This window comes from Numenius arquata, chromosome 8, assembly GCF_964106895.1.
Source record: "Numenius arquata chromosome 8, bNumArq3.hap1.1, whole genome shotgun sequence".
NCBI lineage: Eukaryota > Metazoa > Chordata > Aves > Charadriiformes > Scolopacidae > Numenius > Numenius arquata.
The window spans coordinates 23,770,866-23,793,846 of record NC_133583.1 but is presented as its reverse complement, the minus strand read 5'-3'; the positions used below and the strand labels follow the sequence as shown (position 1 = coordinate 23,793,846).

General features: G+C 42.4%; 1 protein-coding gene across 1 annotated transcript; it reads right to left on the bottom strand.

Annotated features, from left to right (window-relative positions):
* Positions 1 to 581: 581 nt before the first annotated feature.
* NINJ1 (ninjurin 1) lies at positions 582 to 22,773 on the bottom strand. The gene is made up of 4 exons (XM_074152245.1): positions 22,474 to 22,773; positions 12,594 to 12,828; positions 6,568 to 6,729; positions 582 to 3,514 (listed from the first exon to the last, which is right to left on the bottom strand). Exons 1-3 carry the CDS (start codon positions 22,543 to 22,545, stop codon positions 6,575 to 6,577), a joined length of 462 nt encoding a protein of 153 aa, XP_074008346.1. The 5' UTR covers positions 22,546 to 22,773; the 3' UTR covers positions 582 to 3,514; positions 6,568 to 6,574.
* Between the last annotated feature and the right edge of the window lie 208 nt (positions 22,774 to 22,981).

Below are 22,981 nucleotides of genomic sequence, written 5' to 3'. Positions count from 1 at the left end.
TAGCTGCAGAATAAGCTCCAGCAGTGACCTGGTTTAGAAGACAAATATTTAAAAGTCGGTTCCAGTAAATACAGTCGTCACCCGCTTTGGTCAGTGCAGCTCCACTGAAAATTTCAGCCAGGCAGCACTGGATGCTGGAGGGACTAATGAGAAGGACCAGAGCAGCATGTGTAATTCTTACTCTGCTCAGCAGCTTATGAAACAGAAGGAAACGGATGACCTGGCATGAACCGCTTCCTGAGACAGCCAGGAAAAATTCATCTCACTTCATTATTGATGACCTCTTTTTAAGTGGAATGTTTGCCTACAACCAAGAACTCTGGAGAAGCACAGCAAACCAAAGAGCCATTCAACCCGATGCATTTGTTTGCCACTCCTAGGAGATACTCACTAGGATTTTAAATAAGCACCTGACTTAAAAGAACAATAATAATGTGATTAAATTATTCATACTGGAAACCAACTTGCAGATGCTTTTGTCTGCTAAAAAATACATGATCTCTGAAGGCTTCAGAGACTTAAAACACAGATTGTGTGTCTGAGGATGTTTTGCAAATCTTAATCACAATAAAAGACATGGTAATAAACCAGCATCCTTTTTATTTTAAAAAAAGACATCCAGCTGCAGGTTGAATACTGCTGTTGCCCAGGACAGTCTTGTAGTCAGATGGATGGCATTCAGCTCAGGTTTCCTGTGTTCAGAACCAAAAGAAGAGACCAGGCACTCTGACGTTGCCAATGTCTCCGTTGTGATGCTTCGCTCTCACTTTCAGGAGCTCGGGAGGCAGAAGGGTTCACAAGGGGTTTGTTGTTGTTGTTCTGAGCCAGGTTCCGGTAGAGTTCAAGTGAGCGGACACCTACCCCTTAACGCAGATCTCCACATCCAGTTCTTGGCACCCAACAAGGTGTTCCAGCTTGAAGGAATTTTCTTTTCCCTCATCTGTGTCCCAAACCCTGTGTCTTGTAAAGTCCACTGGAATATGCAGTTGACAAGTCATTGCCTGGTGAGTGTTCCCTACCCTGGGATCTGGACCCAGTCAGTTCCAGAAGCTACTGGGAGATGGGATGTACAAGCCTTGGTAGCTTCTGTTGGACAACAGCTTAGCAGTAAAGATGCTGTAACAACAGCTATTACAATTTTCTGGAGAAACCTGCTGTAACAGCTTGTTTGCTTGAGTGACCTGAAAAATTATAGTCCAATAATGAGGGGAACAAAATGGGAAAAGACCTGGTCTGTCTGCAGTGCAGACCCCTCTGACCACTTTCAAGGGTTTCAGTGCAAATCAAACATGATCATGCTCAAGAGCATGACAATAAGTAGCACAGGAATGGAAAGCTACATTCAAAATCAGGCCAAATCACCACTGAGTATAAATACAGTGAGTATAAAAACATCATTAGAGCCTGGGCATCTGTTTGCATCTGCCTTGAGGGAAGTCAGGACAAGTCAAAAAGTGCTAAGTGCCAGAAACACATTTCTTCCTACTTTTATGTCTTCCTTCAATAGTAGAAAGATGCAAATCTGGCAATGAAAAAAACCCTAATATTCATCCCTAAATTAAAAAGTAACTATCTTTTGGATGTGTAATGTATTTGGGACAACACAAAGGAACTAATTCAGGCATGGCGCTTAGGTATTAAGAGCCTCAGAGCTTCTCCAGAGTGAATGAGACGCACAGATGGGCAACCACTCCAGAGAGTCCAAAGGTCAAAGGTAACAAAGGTGGTACATTCAAGAATCTTATAAAAATTACTGCGCGACGTTGAGCCCCAGATAAATTTCATGCTTGGAAGGGCTCTGCATACAGACACCTGTTTTCTCCAAAAGAAAGGTTTTTTTAAGGTTTTCAGCACTGCTCTTTGGCCAGTCGGTTCCCTACGCTGCAGCATTGAAACTGCGATAGCACTAGGATGTAGGAATAGTCCTTTAACAGTTCGCTGGTTTGTAAAAGATAAATAAGGAAAATTGTCCTGAGCACCTCAGTCAGAACTTGTTCTGAGCTACATTTAAATTAGTACAACAAGCACAATTAAATCCATTGCTTGCTAGATACTGGTTAAATGTGTTTTAAGTTGGAAATGAAGCAACAAAAGACAAATTAAAAAATAAAAAAGCATGTCTATTCCATCACTAATCACACAAGTTTCTGATTGGTTTTCTGTTATTAATTCTTACAGGATGTGTAAATGAGATATGGTACTTCAATGAGACAGAACTAAAGAGAAATGTGATCAATAAAAATGGTCAATGAGATGAGACACATGGAAGTCAAACTTCTGTTAATATGTGCAAGGGAGCATTTTAAAATTAATGGTAAACGAAATGTATTGGTACAAATCTGCATCTACAAGTAAGCCCACTCTAGAAAATAGGATTTTTCTGATTAGATGTGATACTTTTGAAATAAAATGACTGAAATGTTTTTGAAGTAGAAATGTTTGTAACGTACACCATTACTAGCAATAGTGTATTTAGAAAAAAGCATCAGTTCCTGAGCCAGCAGGTAAGAACCTAGAAGGTATTTATATCTCTCTATATATATTTAAAAATAAAATTTAAAAAATTAGTGATGCTTTTAGCCATAAACTCATAAGAATAACACAAGTGCAGCAATCAATCTTGGTAAGAGAAGAGGGAAAATTAAGTTATAGAGGGATAAACTTGTTTCAATTTGCTGCTCAGCTTCGTGGCAGGCGCACGGTACCAGTTTAGCAGGTAAAGTTCTCCCAGTATCCTCTAGTTTTCCAGTGGGGCCTAGAAAAAGTAGTGCTTCTAAGAGGGTTTCCAGAAATATATACCATTCACAGAATACAGAGCATAGCAGTTAATAGTAAGAAACTATTAGCACGTAGGTTATTTGCGCATCTGTGCACAAAGGAGATGTTAAGTGTGTTCCAGAGACGAAAAAACGGGACAAATGGGACCTGGGAGCAAAACTGGACGAAAGGCAGCCCACTGCTACCATTCGTCTCGTCTTTGCTTTAGCTAGAGTGGAAAAAACAGAGAAAACAAGGCAGGGCTGTTGTTGCATGCTGCAAAAGTGGATCACCGCTGCACGACAGGGTACTCGGGTTCGGTGCCAGGTGAGGGAAACAAAGGACAATGTGGCCATGCCAGAACTGAGGGCCCGTTGCTTCTCCCCACGCAGGGAACGACAAACTGCCACAAAACCAAAAGGCACAGAAAAGGGTAAGTCCTGAGAAGTGCCACTTTGTTAGATGCGCTTATGCCCCTTCTCTGAAAAACAATTAGTTTCTACCAAAATTGAAAAGCCAATATTCCAGAAAAAAACAATGTCCTTGTGTCAAATTCAACCTTTCCTTAGATGCCAAAGAGTTTAAATAATAACACATTGGAAAATTTTACGTGCACAGATGTGTTGGTTGTTGGACACTCGAGAAAGCTGCTCTGTGTGTCCAGCTTCTTCAGATTATTTTTTTTTTCCTCACTGTGTCCAAATGTAACTGGCTCAAGTGCAAATGGCATCTACAGAAGAACGAATGCTTCGGGTCTCTGAAATACAAAACAAGGATATTGAGATGTTAGTGATACAGGAGTTACAGTAAATGACAAATTTTCCTTAAAATGGGAATTAAGGCCTTTTTTGGAGAAATTTGCATAATAGTGCGAGTGAAGCAAGAAAATGGTGGCCACTCACTTCTCTCAGGGTTTTGAGGAGATTATGGCAGCAGACTGAAAAGTGTTATTTTTCCAGTTACATTCAGATGCCCAGGTGTTTTTAGCACGGGCAACATGTATAAATGAGCAATTAACCGATGTAGTGTTCTGAAGCAGTTCAGAACTTCCACATTTAACTAGTCTGGAACCAAAAGACACAAGTCCCAGACACTAAATTTGGCCGTTTTATTCGGAAACTGCGTGTGTGAGGAGCATGAAGGCAGGATCCCACAGCTGCTGGTTTTGTACAGATGTAACCTTGCTTTAAGCATCCTTTGGTCTTGCCCCTATGTGAGGTTACCCAAAACAGCTCCTGCTTAATTGAGGCACTGCAAGTTTATTTAACCAATTTCCGCAGTAGATACCAATCATGTTCATGTATGTGAACAAATCCTCTGGCTGTGCACAGCTAGATGGGGCATGTGAACTGCAGCTGTCAGAGCTCATACCAGCCAGCAGGCAGAACTGTGTTTCACGCTCTCATGATGATCTTGGACAGGTTATGCGTGAACTGGTTTCTCAGTTAAGACCCAGCTTTCTAACTAGGGATTCCACAATCCTAGTCATAATTAAGCCACAAAACCCATTGGGCTGGCAGTTCATGGAGAGCTGAAGGAACAGTAGAGGAGAAACTCCAACACAAATGCTGTGAAGAGCCCCTTGCTGCAGACAGTGCCAGCTGAGGTAAGACACTGCACAAACCCACTGACGTTTCTGTAAGACTTAGCCACACGTGTGTGAAGGAAGGGGAAAGGAGACAAATTCCATGGACAGGTGGGAGAAACTGGCAGGAGGACTCTCTTTCCGTGTTTGAAGAGCTAACGAACAGTCATGTTCAGAAGCCAGGCTGGCGTGTTAGTGCTGCCCAGAGCTGGACTGGCTTCTAACACATCACAGACATGTCCCGCAACCTCTGTAACAGCTGTGGGGTTCCTCAAAGCTCCTCCTCAGTAATGAGTTCTGCTGCACAGAGATACAGCAGTGGCAGTGGGGAACCAAACCCTGCAGAAGCGGCATCTCCTAAGAGCTGGCGAGAGCCAGGAAAGGGAACAGAGCTGGCACTGGCACTGGGGAGAATCGGTCAGGCGCCGCATTAGAGAATGTGGTACTAGCAGAGAAATAGCCGACGAAATGTGGGTGAACTCACCCATCCCGTACCCTGGTAAGGCACGGTGTGGGATACCAACCTTCTGGGTATTAGCTGACCTCTCAATATCCCGTTACGTTAAGGCTCTAACTGCCTTGGGACTGGATTGTCAACTCATCCTCCTCTCTACTCGGCACACACCGATGTGACAAGCAAAAGCTGTTTCTCCTCATTTCTCTCTGAAGTTTTTCTTTCACTGTATCAAAAAAGGCGCAGCTGGGGTTCTGGTACGGCACCTTGTCCCTTATTTGAATTTCTTGATGCCTATTTCAGATTCTTGTCTCTGCCTCTGTTCCTGGCTATTGGGCACGTCTTTTCCTGCGAAGACAGCTAAAATTCCAATCACCCTTCATTCAGTTCTCCTGGCTTTGCCAGTGCAATTTTGTGGTCATGTTTCAGCATTGTTTTAATATGTACTGCTGAGATGGACATTCTACCTATAATTCTGATAATATCTCAGATAATCTATGTGCTCTTTGCTGCTGAAATTAAATTTGTATTAGTTTATTATTTATGGCCAGAAAATACAATAATACCTTGTTTCACTGCCAGAATTTCACAGGTTTCTGTTAAAGCAGGCAATCCCACCCGCACTCTGAAATAAATTAATTCCATTCTTCATCTTCCTAGTAATTTGTTGCACTGATCTCCCTCCATGCTTTTTGGAGTCCTGATAGATTTTTGTCTGGTTTCTATTCTTGTTACAGATTTCTGTTTTGTCATTCATCTTCAGATTAGGCGTTTAAATGCCTCATATCTTCTTTTTCATGGAGAAAGGTTTTCATCTAGAAGCTAACTCAAACCGATAATGTTAGATGTATGGGCTGTCTGTGTAGGAGCCAGTGTACCGTGGCTTGCCAGGAAACTCCTGTAATTCCTCCTTAGGCAGGTCTCTTGAACGTGATTTGAGATTCGGAAGATAAAGAACCAGCACAATGCTGGCACACACAGACTTAGCAGTGCTATTTTGAAGGCAGACGTTGGACTATAGTGGTTCTTGGTCTACAAGCCTATAATTTAGGTTTATCTCCCCCCACATTGTTCATCACAGACAGCTGTGATGTTAGGAAGAAGCCCGTTTTGATTCTCACAATTCCTATATTTATCCTTCTATATAAGTAAATAACAAACTTTTAAATGCAGGTAGAGCAAACAGTATTGTTCTAAATGACTGCCCGTATCAAGTGAGGTGATAGTGCACATCTTTGTGGGCTGTCTCCTACAAAACAAAAGCCCTGAGCTTGGGAAGACAGGAAAGCCACAGTGTCTGAACAGGAACTGAAGGGCTCCAGTGATGTCTACTACTGTACGCTGGACTCAACAGCCCTAATTACTTGCATAATGGTTAGGTCTCCAATGTTCATAATAGACTGGATGCAGTATATTGCAAACTTTTCTTAAAAAAAGAAGAGGCATTTGGAGGAAGCAAACCAATATTATTTCCCTTCTTGGCTAAGTCAGCGATGAGGAAAAGGAGTGGCTAAGCCAGAAGGACAATCTTCACTCTTCCCATGTGTGACACACACAAGGGGCCCCTGACAAAGTAAGACACTGCCATCAACTTTTGAACTCTACATTTACGAACAGACTGCAATAACTTAGCAGTTCCTCGTAGCTTCTGCTTTTGCAGTAGCATGAAGTAAACTCCTTTATCTGAGAAGGCTAGAACTGTAGAAATAAGCGTGCCCTGCATCTGGGAATGCCGTGCCCTACCGCCTCAGTGTGCAGAGACCACACTCACCTGGTGCTCACTGTCTTGAGGCTGACTCAGCAACTGGCTTCTGCACTCCAAAGGCAGTGATGAAAATATTCACAACTACTATAATGAATACTAGGCCAGTTGCAAGGTTGTTGAGGAAATCCAGCTTTCCATGTTTTGCAGGGTTGTTAAGGTCATATTTTACTTCAAAGAGAAAGGGAAAAAAAATTTTAGTTATATGTATAGTTCAAAATCCAGAATAAAAGCCTTCACTACTCTTGTAGTTCAAGAATTTCCAACACTGAGCTATTTGCATCAGTCACACTTAAAAGGGAAGTAAGATTCTGCAGCGTCAGTAAAAGCGCTAAGGGGAAGATCTTTAACCACAAAGAGATGATTAGCTTTCAGTAATTAGTATCTAATCTCTGTGGATGCACATGGGAAGTAATGTACATGCAAACATTACTAGGAATCTTTTGAGTTCTTGATCTATTGAAATCTAGTTTTGTTGCAGACTTTAAGCATTTAAAAATTACTTCAGTCTTGAACACATGAAGCTTGAAACCCTGACAGGATGGAATGGAGTTAAATTTCCTACAGTTAAAATCCTACATGTTCTCCACAGACAGCCCAAGCTCTTTACCAGTGCTGGGCTTCTTTGTACTGGTGCTCTTCCCCAGCTGTACTCCCTGCTTTTGCACTGACTCCATTTGTAAAACGGAAGGGCATTATATCTGTTAAAGAGAGGAAGATCTCAAAGCAGTGTAGCTCCAGTCCTTTTTACACAGAGCATCACCTGTGTAAACATTTTCTTTTGTTTCTTGCAGTTGCTCTGTGGTTGAACTGCTAATGGGAGTGAGGGAGGAACCACAAGAGAGATAGTACTCATTTAAAGTAAGCTTTGATTCCAGGCCTTGTGAAAACATATAAATGAGTTACACTGGACTGATAATAGACTTGATGATGGAGTAAAGCATGTGCTTGTACAGGACAGCAAGAAGTCTGGGGGTGCTTGTCTGGCATTGTTCAGAAACCCAAGATTTTCCTCTGTCTCTGTTCTCTTGCAGAAAGGGCTCTGCAATCAGATCCTCTGCGAGATCTCTCTGATGCTGGTGGAATGAGCGCCAATGAGTTCTGGAGCATGTTTTGCGAATGTTTTTTGTCTACTAGGACTCCTAGTTCTTAAATGCGTAGATCTGGAGCTTGTGTGTGCATGTACAGGACCTGTGAGAGAAAGTTTATACCTGACAAGTTTTTACAATAACATAAATAAAACTTTGAGCTCCTTCTGATAGTCACATCCATAGATGTGTAGCTTACAGCTCTACTGCATGTGATAAACTTTGTTATTTGCTTTTAACATAATGACCTGACCATGTCAACACAGCATAACTTAACCACAGAACCAAGACTCGCTTGCTTGTTGAAGCAGTTAAGTAGAAGTGGTGGCAAACACACTTGTGAAGTATTAAAAGCCAGGTTCGCTTGGTCCCTAATTAGGAAGTCTAACACTGTTTTGATTTCAAGGAATTCTGGGCGCCTGTTCAAGTCCTGTTTGCTAAAGCAGTACAGTCAAACTTCACAGGCCAGTCAAAGCACTGAAGAACAGCGTGGGGGAACTATCCGAAAAGCTTAAGCTACTGCACACCTGTGTAGGCATGGAATGATTTAAGCTCAGCAGAACTTAACCCTGAAAACGAATTTATACATGCCTGCAAAGCATCTGGAGCTACGTGGATGCTTGCATCCCAACAGTACCTGGAAGGACTCTAGTACTGTCATGTGAATGAAGCAGAATAAATGAAATAGAATAGTCAAACCTGAAGTGTGGAAGAAAAGCACTTCAGATGGTTCAAAAAAGAAAAGGGAATAAAGGCCTAATGTGCTTTGTGAGTTAAAAGAAATCATGCTCACAGGAGAAGTCACACTTTCAGAGCTGTCCCTTTGTCCAAATAAGGGTCCCAGAAGACAAGTACTGCTTGTCAGTTCAGGCGGTGCTCTAAATATTGAAGCAGAATTGCAGTGATCCTATCTTTGTGATTATAGTACTTAAGATGAGGGTTTTTGTGAAAATGTTCTTAAGAACAGTTATTCTTGAAGTATTTTATTATAGTGGGATTAGATTACTATGATTTCATTCTACTTAAACTATTTCAAGACATTCTTTGCTTTTCTTCCAAAAAGTTAAGATTACCAAATCACTTTCAAGGACAAGTTTGCCGAACATTTTTCAAAATGTTTTTGTGAAAGGTTCTTTTGAGGGAGGAAAAGCTTTTGATCCCTAGTAGAGAACTGTGAGAACTGGTAACTCCTGGGATAAACTTCTGCCTCAAGGAAAGAAACTCAACGGTTGCAGACTTTTGCTTGGACTTGTGAGAGCTTGTAAGAGGCAGAATTTTGTGGCTGGACAGGAAGGCAAACTGTTCTTGCAGGCCAAAACTACCAAATACACATTGTGAAGGGCAAGTTTCTCCTATGACACCTGTATCTTTGTACCTTTGTGTCCTGTTTCCTATCTTCTTTTGAGTACTTTTGAGCTCAGCAGGATAGCACTGCTCCAACTGCACCCTGATATACACTGATGGCTTTGTCACCCTCGGCACGCCAAACCTACAGGCACCGCCGGCTGACAAAGATAAAAATTACAGGGATGGAAGCCACTTTGGCAATGTCTGGCAGAAACAAACACTAAAAAGCAATTTCTCAGCATATAATGAGAAATTATTGCCCAACAAAAAACAGGGAACTTGTTTACAGCCTCAAAGCCTGCTTAACTGAAACAACCACCAGGGAGATGCCTTTAACATACAGATTCATAGATTCATAGATTCATAGATTGGTCCAGGCCGGAAGGGACCTCCAAAGGTCATCTAGTCCGACCTCCCCACAGTCAGCAGGGACACCCCCAACTAGACCAGGTTGCCCAGGGCCTTGTCGAGCTTCACCTTGAATATCTCAAGGGAAGGGGCCTCAACCACCTCCCTGGGCAACCTGTTCCAGTGTTCCACCACCCTCACGGTAAAGAATTTTTTCCTAATATCCAATCTAAATCTCCCCTTCTCCAGCTTAAAACCATTGCCCCTCGTCCTGTCGCTGCAGGCCTTTGTAAACAGACCCTCCCCAGCCTTCCTGTAGGCCCCCCTCAGGTACTGGAAGGCCGCTATGAGGTCTCCCCGGAGCCTCCTCTTCTCCAAGCTAAACAACCCCAGCTCCCTCAGTCTGTCCTCATAGCAGAGGTGCTCCAGCCCCCTGATCATTTTGGTGGCCCTCCTCTGGACCCGCTCCATCAGGTCCATGTCCTTTCTCTATTGAGGGCTCCAGACCTGCACACAGTACTCCAGGTGAGGTCTCACCAGAGCAGAGTAAAGTGGCAGAATCACCTCTCTGGATCTGCTGGCAACACTTCTTTTGATGCAGCCCAGGATGTGATTGGCCTTTTGGGCTGCGAGAGCACATTGCCTGCTCATGTCCAGCTTCTCGTCAATCAGCACCCCCAAGTCCCTTTCCTATAAGTAGTTTGCTGTTTTTTCTATGACTCTCTTCCCACATCCCCCAGTATCACCAGGTTGCTTTTTCCAGTCCCTTTGTGGAATCTCCTCTGAGCCAGGGCCTGGATTTTGCTCTTGTACCAACTCTACCAAATGCAGAGACAGATGCATTCTGCCTCTTTTGTAATTAAGAAAAAAAAAACCTACGTCAGCTGCTTAGCAATATTACAAGCCTTATGCACCCTGGTTTCCTAGGGACTTCCTCCTTGAAGATAAAGTTGTTTTTTCAGTTGTGCTAAAAAACAGAACATTGAAAGATTAACAGAGATGCCAAAGGTGGCACCTATAACTTAGTAAATGCCATGTGTGAACTCTGGCTATCACCTTCAAAGCTTTTCATTTACGGCAGCCTTAAGATCTGTCACATAAAACCCATTAATTTAAAGGGAAAGATTGAAAAAAGTTATGAGAGTAAATGATCATATATCACTAGTAAAAGAAGTGATCCATAGCTGTTACCTATCAGTGAAGGTGTCATTTGTTTCACTGAATAATGGGGTTCAACTAATGCTGAAACCTAAACATTTCCTCTGATTTCTACAGATGTCTTTGATTGACTCTCCAAAGTTATGGTCTAAGGTTTGGGTGTTGTTAATGAATCTTGCAGGTTTTCAGCAACCTTGCAAAGTGCCACTGGATTCTTTTTGCATTTTGCCTTGCAAAAGCAGGGGGGAAAATATCACAGTAGGTGATACAGTAGCAAAGACAAGTATTGAATATTTGTTTAAGGTCAAAACAGAAAACTCAGATTTCCAGAAGAGTGCTGTCTCTCCACTCTCTGTGTGGTAATTCATGCTCACTTAGTGATGACATTGTTTTAGAAATTAGTCTGCTTCTGTAACTACTTAGATGAATATTCTGCCTTACAGAATAAGGCAGAGGGTGAGGACATACATGTACTACTAATCTACAATACTAACTTAAACCACCTAACTTTTAGTGATAAGTAATGGTTCTTGTGCCTCACAGCATTGTACTTATTAACACTGAATAGTGGACCCTCTATTTTTGAAAACAGCAAAGATGCTGCATTGAACTTCTAGGAATGTGAAGGTCCATAATTCAACAATTAAGACTGGGGGTGAGGGGGGAAGGCAGAGAGCAGGGGACATTAGGGGACAGAATTATCTGTCTCATTAAATGTGTCCAAAATTCAGCTAATTCAGCTGTCTCATTAAATGTGTCCAAATCACGCACTAATACAACTTCTACTTCATCTCATTCTCTCAAAATGATTTTTAGCATATTTGAAATGTATTGCATCACATTTCTTTGGTAGAAAGTAGAAAAGGTTTCCCTAGCAATAAGCACAATTTAAAATAATCTATTTGTAGTTCCAGGATGCTGCTCGGACTGTGCTTTCATATTATACGTCATTTCAAATTTTTTGACTGAAGTCACAGTATGTGGATACTAGATGAGGTATGTTCTGATGGTGAAGTCTTGCTCCAACTAGCCTATTTTTATTTTTAGCTTTAATTTCAGTTTAACACAGGTTTGAAAATTAACAATAACAAGTACATCTCTACCATTCCCCACCTAAAGACTTCGGATGCTTGAATAATTTCATAAATTTAAACCAAAGAGGTTTTTTTCATTATTGTCAAGCCTTTGCTATCAAGCCTTTGATTTGAGTGCAGTAGCACAAACAAACTGATGACAATATGCCACACCAATATAAATATGGACATTTCAACTTTCACTTCTGTTTCAGAGTTCTATGTTCACAATATATTCTTATAGTATTACTTATGATATGACTGATATGGAACAAATAAATTTCAATCATAAGATTGAATAACAGTTCTTGCCAGAAACAGTATTATGAAATTAGGCAGGCTGCACAATCCTATCTGGCCTATTAATGTTTCTTTTACAGTATTTCATCATTTTCCTTCCTTCTCGGGCCTTCTGAAAGGAAAATATTTTTGCTCTGGGGAAATGAGTATGAGAAGTTCACCAAAATTGGAGATTAGAATCATAAAACAGAATCGCAGAATTGTCTAGGCCGGAAGGAACCTTTAAGATCATCTGGTCCAACCATCAACCTAACTCTGACAAAAACAAAAAAAACATCACTAAACCATGTCACTAAGCACTTTGTCACCCGTCTTTTGAATACCTCCAGGGATAGGGCCTCAACAACTTCCCTGGGCAGCCCACTACAATGCTTAATAATCATTTCAGTGTAAAAATTTTTTCCTACTATCCAGTCTGAACCTCCCCTGGCGCAACTTGAGGCCATTTCCTCTTGTCCTATCGCCTGTGACTTGGGAGAAGAGACGGACCCCTGCCTCTCTACAACCTCCTTTCATTCCGCATAAAGCTGCCCTTACTCCTTTTGTTGCAATATTTCTGTGGTCTTAAGAGAAAATTTTAGTCAATTCTGGTGTAAAGACTTTCAAATGTAACAGCCTTTTAAAAATAAATGGGGAGTCTACACACCATCTTATATACAATCTTATAGATTGCATCCTGTAAGAAAAATACACGTCAATGGTTCTTGCTGTTGCTACATACCAAGGAATATCAGGAGCACTCCCACCATAACCTGCAGCGTGAGAGACAGGCTGATAAGAACTATAAGTGGGATGTAGAAGGAAAAAGAAGGTCCTTGCTCCATCACAGCTTTCAGCTGGGACGCGTTGGCCATCAGCAGGGCAATGTCCAACATGCTCTCTGCGGCGCTCTTCTTATTTGCGTAGTGGTTGATATTCATTGGTCCATTTCTTTGAAACCACTGTGATGTTCTGCGCTAGAATTGGGAGAGGGGAAAAAGGTTATTCACATCTCTTGTAATTGGTGTAGTGAGTGAGAGATGACTTGATCCATCAACTGATTTCTGTAATCATACTGATCGATTAATAGCGGTACCGAGACCATCAGTGCATCTTTTTCACTGTTATCACTGTCCTCCTTCTGATAAAACAGCAGTAAATAGAGTCAGTACTGGACTCTGGCAGACACATGTTTTCCAGCTTGCAGGATCAGTCTGAACAGTCAGTATGTTTCTACCCTGAGAAATGGAAAGATTGAAAAAGCTGAAAAATACGCACTGAGAAAAGTTGGGAGGGTAAAACCACTGTAAAACAATCAGGCAAACAACAAACTGTTGCAACTAATTTACTCCTAAAGGCATGCTTAAAAATACAAATATTTACTAAATTATCTGTCATCACACAGCTACATATTTCTTTAAATACTCACGAGTCTTCTTTGAGGATTTATGTGGAAGTTGGCCACTGTATGAGCTTTGCTTGACCTCTTTCCCCACTGCCCCTTACTCCGCCATGGACCGTCCAGGCCCATCCATACACAGTGAACTGTTTTTCTATTTAAGTATCACACAATATGTGGTTGCCAAGCACTGCCCAATTACAAGGGAAACATTTCTTTCCATTTTCACATCAGCACTTGTGGGTTTTGTTTTTTTTTAAAAAAATACTCCTACAAACAGGAAAATAAAAACCAACTGCAGGGCAAAACCAGAGCTAGTTAATCCGGCAGGATGAATAAAATAAGTGTTTCCTGATGATGATTCATATAAGCCAGCCTGGAATTTGACAGCTCATCTCCCAGAGGAGCCCATTTCTCTGTGGATTAGTTGCAGCGCAGGTAACGAGTCTAGGCTTAGATGCCTAACTCTGTGATGAAGGAAGAGCAGGTAACCCTCTTTTTTGCAGTCTCTGAACAGGTTAGGAACTTCATTCTCATTGCTCTTAATTCTAGACTTTATTTTCAAAAATAACACACAAATATATTAAGAGTAAGCTCAATCTAACCGACTTCTTTAAACCTGCTTCTTAGAGACCTTTTTACTGCAGAAAAGCTTTCCCGCTTGCCAGAAAATACTGTGAGGAAAGTCTCTCTTTGAAGGTTACTTCAAATGCAGAAAACGCCCTCTAATTACTCTCTCCAGCAGCACTAATAACTATCAAATTTCCAACTCCAAAGCCAGGTTTGCCACTGTCCGGACTTAAAAGTGTCCTTTTAAATAGGCCAGATACTGATGTATACAGCAAACATATAGCCCATTGCCAGTTCTCCCAGGGCATTCAAATACCAAACGACCTATTTTCACCAGACACGTTGTTATCAACCACAATCTAAATATTTTACTGAGAGAAGTGTCACGGGGCAGCAGCAGACTTTTTTTTTTCTGCAAAGAGAAGGAAGCCGTGTAATAGTGGCTTCATGCAGGTGGCTTCTTTGCTGAGACCAAGCTCCTGGGAAGGAAATGGCTCTGAGACGGATGCTGACTGCAGTCAGGAAGAACTCAACACTCATTTGGTTTTGCCTATATCCCACAATCTAAAAATGCAATTTGGCTGGGGAATCTGTCCCACATTTGTCACCTTTTCTCTCCCCAAGGAGAGCCTCCTCTTCCCACCCTCCTGCCCCATTAAACCACTACAGCATTTGGATGCTTCAGAAAAAAATACTGTAATTCTAATATACTAGCCATCAGAAGCACTAAACCAGGTATGGATGCTCATTTCTTTACGGAAAGCAGCATGGAGTATGTGCTGGCAGTACTCAGTAGAAAAATCCAGACTAACATTTTTCACAGTTTATTGTACAGTAAAAAGCCAAACACACACATTTAGCTCTTGGTTACCTACTGCTAGCAGTGTACGAGGGCATGGGGAACTACGTGTGTAATAGAAGAATTCAGTTTCTGGGCATGAATTTAAAAGAAACTCTTCTCAGTAGACTGTAGAAGTTATACGATCTATTTTGTCACAAGTTCATAATAGAGGATTTTTTTTCCCCTACGTCTAGTAGCTAATTAACTCCTTGCTGCCAAAAATACTGACTTTGAGATATTCATTGGGTCTCCAAGGCTGCAGCGTGTCACACTGGCAAGAACTACCCGGGTAGCTGTGACTCAATTGTTAATCCTGATGGAAGGGAAACATGATGACAAGTTTCTTTGTTTTCACTCAATGTAGGAATGTGATCATGTTGGACACGGCTTTTTTTCTCTTTTTTTTTAACTATACAAGAGGGTAAATAATCTGGGCTACAGCTTCCTTTCAGTTACATGATGTAAGACAGTTTCCACATTAACAACAGAACACGATCTTGTCTTTTTCCTGGGGAAATGTACCTTTTAGGACCCTGCTCTTTGCTAATTTTCTGTATGGTCAAAGTTGCAGGCTGTGGTGTTTGAACTGCGGTGCAAGCAAAGGTGCTTGAGTCACTTCTGAGCTCCAGAAGACTTTTCAAAGTAGGATGCTGCTAAGGCAAACTAAGGCAAAACTTCTTCTTCCTGGAATGAGAACAAATGCCAAAAACTGGCATTTTACTCTGTTAAGAGACTTTCAGCTACCACCCCTGAAAGTAGACCAGTTCAGAATCGGAACTAGGCATATGGAGAACTGAAACGTCAGTTCTACTGTACAGAGCTTTTCCTCAGCCTGTGATCTTGCCTTCTGCCGGGAAATAGGACCTGTAATCTTGAAAGCCCCAGAAACAATCATTTCCCATCTCCTGGTTGAGAAATGGAGCTTCCTGACTCATACTGGAAGACCATAAAACAAAACAAAAAAAGGCAAATCAGCCTTGCCTTCTGGAAGCAAGTTGAAGGCAACTGCCAAAAGCATTGAAACAAATACAGTCAGTACCATGGCAGCAGTTTTTAAGACCAGCTCCCATGTTACACAGCAATATATAGACACGCAATGAAAGGAGAGCTGCTGCCTTAACCTCAGGAAAATGACAGTCATGTACAACAGAAATTATACAGGAACTTTGTTATGCGGCTTTCTGGTTTCAGGAAGACCCCAAGCCTGCAGCAGCCTGTGGCACCCATGGACACTCACTGTGCTGGGATCACCTGTGGGGCCGCAGAGAGGGAAAGGGAAACTGCTGGAGATTTTCTCAGATGCCTGTAAAGTCAGGCTTTTCCTGCAGGTGTCACTTGGCAAGAGAACAGTATGTATTCCAAGTGACCTGCTTCAGTCTCAATGTACTCAAACCAACTCATTAGACATTTTCAATATTCAAATTACCTGGTACAGGCAAGCTGAACCCTTCAGTTGGAGTCACCAAATGAGACTGAGGAAAAGCAGCTTGTGTGCTCAGGTATAGCTGGAACACCTGTATCTCCCTTTCCCTGTCAGTACCAGCCTGCTCCCAGGTCTCCTGTTGCCCACAACCTGCTGTGCTGTCTACGCAGGTATCAAAAGCAGAGGAGTGAAAAGCTTCATCTCTTGCTTCATCTGTGACTGGGAGAATCCTCCATGGAGGAGCTGACTTCAGTGCCACACGATGCACTTCTTAGCACAAGGAGGACATGGACCTGCTGGAGCAGGTCCAGAGGAGGCCACAAGGATGATCAGGAGGCTGGAGCCCCTCTGCTGTGAGGACAGGCTGAGGGACTTGGGGGGGGTTCAGCCTGGAGAAGAGAAGGCTCCGGGGAGACCTTAGAGCCCCTTCCAGTCCCTGAAGGGGCTCCAGAAAAGCTGGGGAGGGACTGTTCGCAAGGGCAGGTGGCAATAGGATGAGGGGCAATGGTTTTAAACTCGAGCAGGGTAGGTTAAGTTAGACATTAGGAAGAAGTTCTTTACACTGAGGGTGGTAAGACACTGGAACAGGCTGCTCGGATTGGTCGTGGAGGCCCCATCCTGGGAGACATTCACAGTCAGGCTGGATGAGGCTCTAAGCAATCTGATACAGTTGAAGACGTCCCTGCTTACTGCACGGGGGTTGGACTGGATGACCTTTAAAGGTCCCTTCCAACCCAACACATTGATTCTACGATTCTGTGATGCTGTCCCCACAGGGCAGCGGGGATGTTTCCGCACCCAGAGCCCTGCAGTTTGCAGGGGTATGGCTGAGGTGCTACAGCAGAACCTGGCACTTTTTTGCTTCTCTAAGCCCAGACCTTCCCAGTAGAACCAAATGGTGCTGGATACATCGGCTTATTGACCACTGGGCTGGTAGGGACTTTGCTGCTGCTTTGCTTCACGCGTCGCTTTAACAGTACGCCCAGAAGAACTGACTGCCTTTGAAATACAGAAAGGATTTATTCATTAAATTTATTAAAAAATAAATAAAAGCGGCACTGAGGCAAATGTCCTTAGATGCTGAGTTTCATGAATCAGGTATAAGACCCACCTGGTGATTCACCAGGAAGGGAACAGCACTGAAAATGGAAACATTTGAAAACAAACAATAAAGTATCTGCTAAATACGGTAACTTGTTCTAGTAAGGATTTCTGCTTCTGTCACAGCAGTAAATTGCTACTTGTGACGAAATTTATACAGCTGTTTCCTCAACGGAGCATTTACCAATTAACCTGCTGGAAGTCCGGCCAAAAAAACAGGCAAGCCCAAGAGTAAATTGTTTTTTCTTGTCCAACTTGACCTCCCTGAGTTTCCCAAAATGGTACCCGTTAGACTGTCCAGAGAAGAGAGGTGGGGTCTCTGGCATGCCAGTCGTCTGCAATCCACAGAGAAAAAAACACTGGCGAAAATCACACCTATTTTCCATTCGTATTTAGAACTTGGTTATGTTCGTTTCTGTGTCTCTGCCCTATGAATGCAGGAGGAAAGAAATCATTTGGATTTTGAGTGGAAGTTTTTAGGATTCATTCCTCCTCTTTTGGTACGTTCCCAGGTACTTCACTCAGCTTCATAAATGTCTTCCACCAGATACATGTTCCCCTAAGGAGATTGTTTTAAGAAAATCTGAAAAAAAAAAAAAAAAAGCCAAACCAAAAGCCCCACAGAAACTGTAAGACAAATATTGTCTGAACATATAGGACCTTGAAATTTCCAAGTTAAGAGTCAGATCTGTTAGGAACGCTGAATTTACTGTCCTTGTAATGAAGTTAACAGATACTTGCCGTAGCACAAGACTGGTTACTGTTTTCTTCTTAAATCTCACTAGAAAAACAGTATTTTGCAGTTAGCAAGGTGAACTCCCGATTTCCCATGTGAATACTTAGAACCAGAAACTGCAAAGTATAAGCCGGAAGTACAGCCTGAGTCACTTTAATTTTGATTTGCAATTTGTAATTGCAGCTCTTAATAATCAGCTGGGACTGCAAGACCCAGAGCTCAGCGTGTTTTGCATGTCAGGCTCCGAGTGTCTTACCTGGGTTCCAAAAACATACAAAGACTTATTTTAGCATTGGTACAGTATTAGCACTGAACACTTTCATAGTATTCTAACTTTACATCATTATGCGGTAGAATGCCTTTATTAAATACAGGAGACACACAGTTTTGTGGAGTATAACTGTGAAAATAAATCTGATCATTATCTATATACTCCAAACAACTTGTGCTTCTCTTCTGTAAGGAATGATACTTTCCTTAAGCTGTCAGAAGGCTCTTTGCCTTCAAGTACATTTACTCTGAAATACAGTCTTCATAATCCCTGGCTTGCTTTAATTCTGCATACACTTTCCTTTCTACTATGGGTTTGTGATTACTGCAATTGTATGGCAGCTTTTAGGCATTTTTAATAGCCAAGTAGCCATGATTCAAAATGAGATGGGACATACCTGTTGATGACTGTGACCTCTGCCTTTGTAATGTCCCAGAGCAAGCTTCCTTAAATTCTTATGTTTAGGGACAGTCTAAATTTTAAAATAACAGAAACATGGTATGTAATAATGAGGCTGTGTGAATAAAAGGCTGAGTCATACTGATCTTACTGTGGACTGTTCTTTACTGTGTTTTGCAATAGTCTTTCTAATCAAAACTGTTAAAGAGATGCTAAAAAGCCCTTTTGTTTAAAAAGTAATTTTCTAAGTTTTTTAAGTATTCGCCTTTAAGAAAAACATTCCACGGCAAACTTTTCCAGATCTTTTAGTGCTAATTTCATGTTCAGGAAAAATTCCATTTATATCAAAAAAGAGCAGGATCAGAGATAAAAGGAATAATACAGGACTAAAAGAGAAGACAATTTCAGAACTTTACTTTGATTTTTTTTTCTAAGATCAACCCTACAGTTACAGAATTGAACTAGTAACTTTATACAATTATTTTATAATCCTCATAGATGTGGAATTTCTGTCCACATCTCCACCACCTACGTACTGAAAATGGAATGGGCCATGCGTGGCCACTCTGAAATCGGACTTCCCCTCTGTCTCAGAGATCCTGCTGATCTAGAAAAATAGGGAAAATATTCTACAAAGAAATATTCTTCCAACAAAAATATTTTAAGCTGTATCAGCTCTGTAATGGATGATTAGATCCTTTGTACACCTCCTCAGAAGATACTATTTCTTTTCCCCCAATAAATCATTAGATCACTCATTCAGTTCAGCAGTGATTCAGACAGAAAACCCCCTACATCTGGACCGAATCATCAGGTGTTATTTCCTGTAAGAATTTCATTGGGGGGCGAGGGGATTGGGAATCTCTCCACCTGAGTTCACCAGTGTAACACTAACTAGCTTGTGAGACTTCCACACTCACATCTTGAGACAGTATGGTTGCACGCAATTTAAAAAAAAAAAAAAAAGGGAAAACGGCCTGTGTTCATCTTATAGACAGCATCAATTTTCTAGCATCTTTAAAAGCCTACAGCTAAGAAGAGTCACTTCCTATATGGAAAGACAGAATATGCCAGCATGACTACATTAAGGAAAAAAAAAAAAGAGCGGTAACCATGCTGATGCCCAAAAGCTAAAAAGTTAGTATGAAAAAAATGGAAAAGTACAGTCATGTTAGCTCAGGGCTGAGCACTGTTTTCCTAAAGCTATACTGGTTCCAGGACCAACTTAGAATATTTATACTCATTAAATAACTTTAAAATAATCAGCACACCTGATGACTAACTTTGTGAAACAAAGTAGTAACTTAAACTAGTTCATACAGCTGTTCAAATAGAAGCTTTCTCCTGTACAATTTTTTTTCCTGTCTTGCCCTACAACTGCTCATGGCAGTGCTTTGGTGTTATAATCCTGTTTCTCACAACTGGACTGTGGGCTGCCTATTTGGTGGTGTTAAAGCACTGCTTGTTTATTCTAGCTACTTCATAAAAAGCAAACAACAACTTATCACCAGTAGTTTCAAGATTTGGAGTGTATCAAAGACTCCAAATTCAATTGGATATAAATAATGCTTTAGCGCATGCCATCTCACTCTACATGCAGTCAAATTATTTCAAATTGTACAGATTTGAAGGGAATTACTTGCTGTATGATGCCAACTGTCATGTCCCAAAATTACTTATGAATTAATATACAACTTTGGAATACATTTTTAGTAAGAACATGATTATAATAGCAGCCAGCTGTTATAATCCAGAGCTGTTCTTTTCTACTATCCAGTTCTTGTTCATCTTTTTCATAGTTCTCTTTAACTCTTTCCCAGCTGCCATTTCCTGTCATCTTGGAAACATTAAACAAGGTTTTACAACATGGTGAATCTACTGTTTCAATATGGACCATGAACAGGAAAAGCAAAAAAGAGGAAGATGGGAAAACAGTTACTATCTGCATTTGTGTGAACAGATCCTTTACACAAGCGGTCAGACACTTCTGGCAAGCGTAATCACTCATCAGTCAGTGAGGTGTGCTGGGCCAACCCAGTGTTAGAAGCAAGGAACTTCTTGCTTCTAAAAGCTGGGCAGCTGCTAAAAAATTTATGCAAATTAATGACGGAGTTAAAATAAACTACATTAAACCACTGCGTGACCACTCATTCAGAATTACAGTGGGCTTAACTAGTCTTTTTTTAATTCATGTGCTTTTACAATGCCTTGAAGGTAAGACAACTCTATCTGCATTTCATGTCAGCTCTCCTGTAGGAGCAGGTGGCAGAGCAGCCTCTACTGCTGGAGATGTGCAGGAGAACCTGTTCCCAGGAGAGGGCAGACCCTGGGATGGGCGGTAGTGCAAACCAGGGGGCTCCAAGTTGTGATGCCTGCAAGCATTCCTAAAAGCAGACACTTAACACACTTTTCACTCCAATACTGAAGATTTAGGCACCTGTGGATTTGTGGTCTCTCCGGGTTTATTCGGCTGCTGAGTTGGGGCTTTCTTTCGTTTGTGTGAATTGTGTACTTGGTTAGATTTTTTTAAGGTATCTCCTACTCACAGATTGTTTTTTAAGAAATATTTCCCCATCTGTTTTACCATATATGTTTGGGGTATTTTTGTGAGAAAATGAAAAAAGTGTCTGTAAAGTTCTCTGAAGTTTTACTGTATACATATAATACAATATAATAATACGTCTTGCTGCTTATTCTTTATATGGCACTCATATAAACTTTCAGTTTCTGTGGGAAGGATGTAACAAAATGATGATTACTTGCAACTGAAGATGAAGTAAAACAGGAAAGTTGCAGAAAAATTCTCGAAGCAGACCAAGTTAAAAAAAAAAAAAAAGATTCCCATGACTAGTACTTGTGATGCAATCAAAACTCTTTGTTAATAAAAAAAGAAAATTGTTGAGAAGTCAGTGACTTAAAGGAAAGCCCTCCAGGCCACCGGTTTGGCATGCACATCCCAGCCTCAATTCTATTTGGGTACTTTCCAGGATTTATTAAAACCAGATAGGTTTTTTTCCCTTGTTATGATATTCCTGACTACACGGGTTTGTCAGGAAGAGAGGGAGGGAGGGAGGACAGATCTGCTACACGATCAGTCCAGTCTGTCTGTAATGAGAAAGTTTTACTAGTGACGTAGAAGGTGGTTTAGTACAACTGTTTCTATGTGGCAGAGACTTAGGTTGGAATAAGAGCTGCTTTTTAGAGTTTAACCTCCTCCAAAACAACATAAAAGGTGCTCTTTTACCAGTCTGGCTTTTCAGATAAGTAGCATGCTTAGAAAACATCCCTAATGTGTAAACAGAATATGGGATGAAATGCTTTCCAGTGAAGATCTCTGGTCATGCTTTGACTACATGGAATAGTAAAAAGCTGGGTATTTCCCTTCTTGTTTTTATTTGGATTACTGTATGGAAAAAAAAACAAACCACCAACATATAGGCTGAACCCTTTAACTAATTCCTTCTACTTTTGCAGTCACTTATCTCCTGTGTAGATACCCCTGAGTAACTTTTCTATCTTCTCCCCAGTCACCTCGGTGGCAGATCCCCCAGCTCCCGGGTGGGTTTCTGCCTGACACCCTTTCGGCTGCCGCCTGTAGGGGCGAAGGGGCCATCGTGCCAGGGACTAAAAAGGATTTTCTTTTCAATTCTTGGCTGGCACTTGGCTGACTTTGAAGGGAGGCAAAACGGGACGCCTGCGACGGCGTCCCTACAAAGAAAGTGCTGAATTAATGCAAGACGTGTAACAAAATAATAACGACGGAGGAGTGGCGGTGGCAGGGCACAGCCCGCACACACCGTCCCTGCCCGCAGCTCCTGCCCGCCCGGCCCGGTGAGCTCCCGCCCCGCTCCCGCCCGCCATCTCCCGCCGCCCCGGCCCTACCCGCTCGACGACCGCCGGCTCCGCGCCCTCCGCCTGCCCGTTCAGCTCGTGGGTCTCGCTGCCGGAGTCCATGGCGGCGCTGGGAGCCCCGGTTGCCCGCGGGGTCGCGGCCGGGCCCGTCGCGGCGGTGAGGGGCGGGAAGGGCCGCTGAGGAGACGGTCTCCAGGCGGCCGGTAGCCCGCTCCCTCCTGCTTCTCGCACAGGCCGCCCCCGGGCCGTCTCCGCAGCCCGTGTCGGGAGGATCCCGCCCTCTCCGCCGGGAGGTCTCGGTGCGGGGGGGGGACCGGGCCCCCGCCAGCCGGGCCTGGCACGGGGCGAGGCCGGGGGCTGGGCCGGGCCCTGGGCCTGGGCGGCTGCAGCGCCCGCCCCGCTCGGATCGTAACCAAACGGCGTGGGTTTCAGCCCGTATTTCCAATGTTGGCCAAGAATCATGGCTTGTGCCAGCCTGGGGAGGAGTACGGGTAACCGGCAATGCACGCAAAGGTTTCATTTTAGAAAAATACCTTGA

Bases quoted from the DNA above. Each gene is read 5' to 3' on its own strand.
- NINJ1 (XM_074152245.1), bottom strand. From the start codon at position 22,545: ATGGACTCCGGCAGCGAGACCCACGAGCTGAACGGGCAGGCGGAGGGC. The intron at 12,829-22,473 runs GTAGGGCCGGGG...TCCCAATTCTAG, and splicing joins AGCCGGCGGTCGTCGAGCGG to CGCAGAACATCACAGTGGTT. The intron at 6,730-12,593 runs GTATGTAGCAAC...TTCTCTTTGAAG, and splicing joins AGTGCTCCTGATATTCCTTG to TAAAATATGACCTTAACAAC.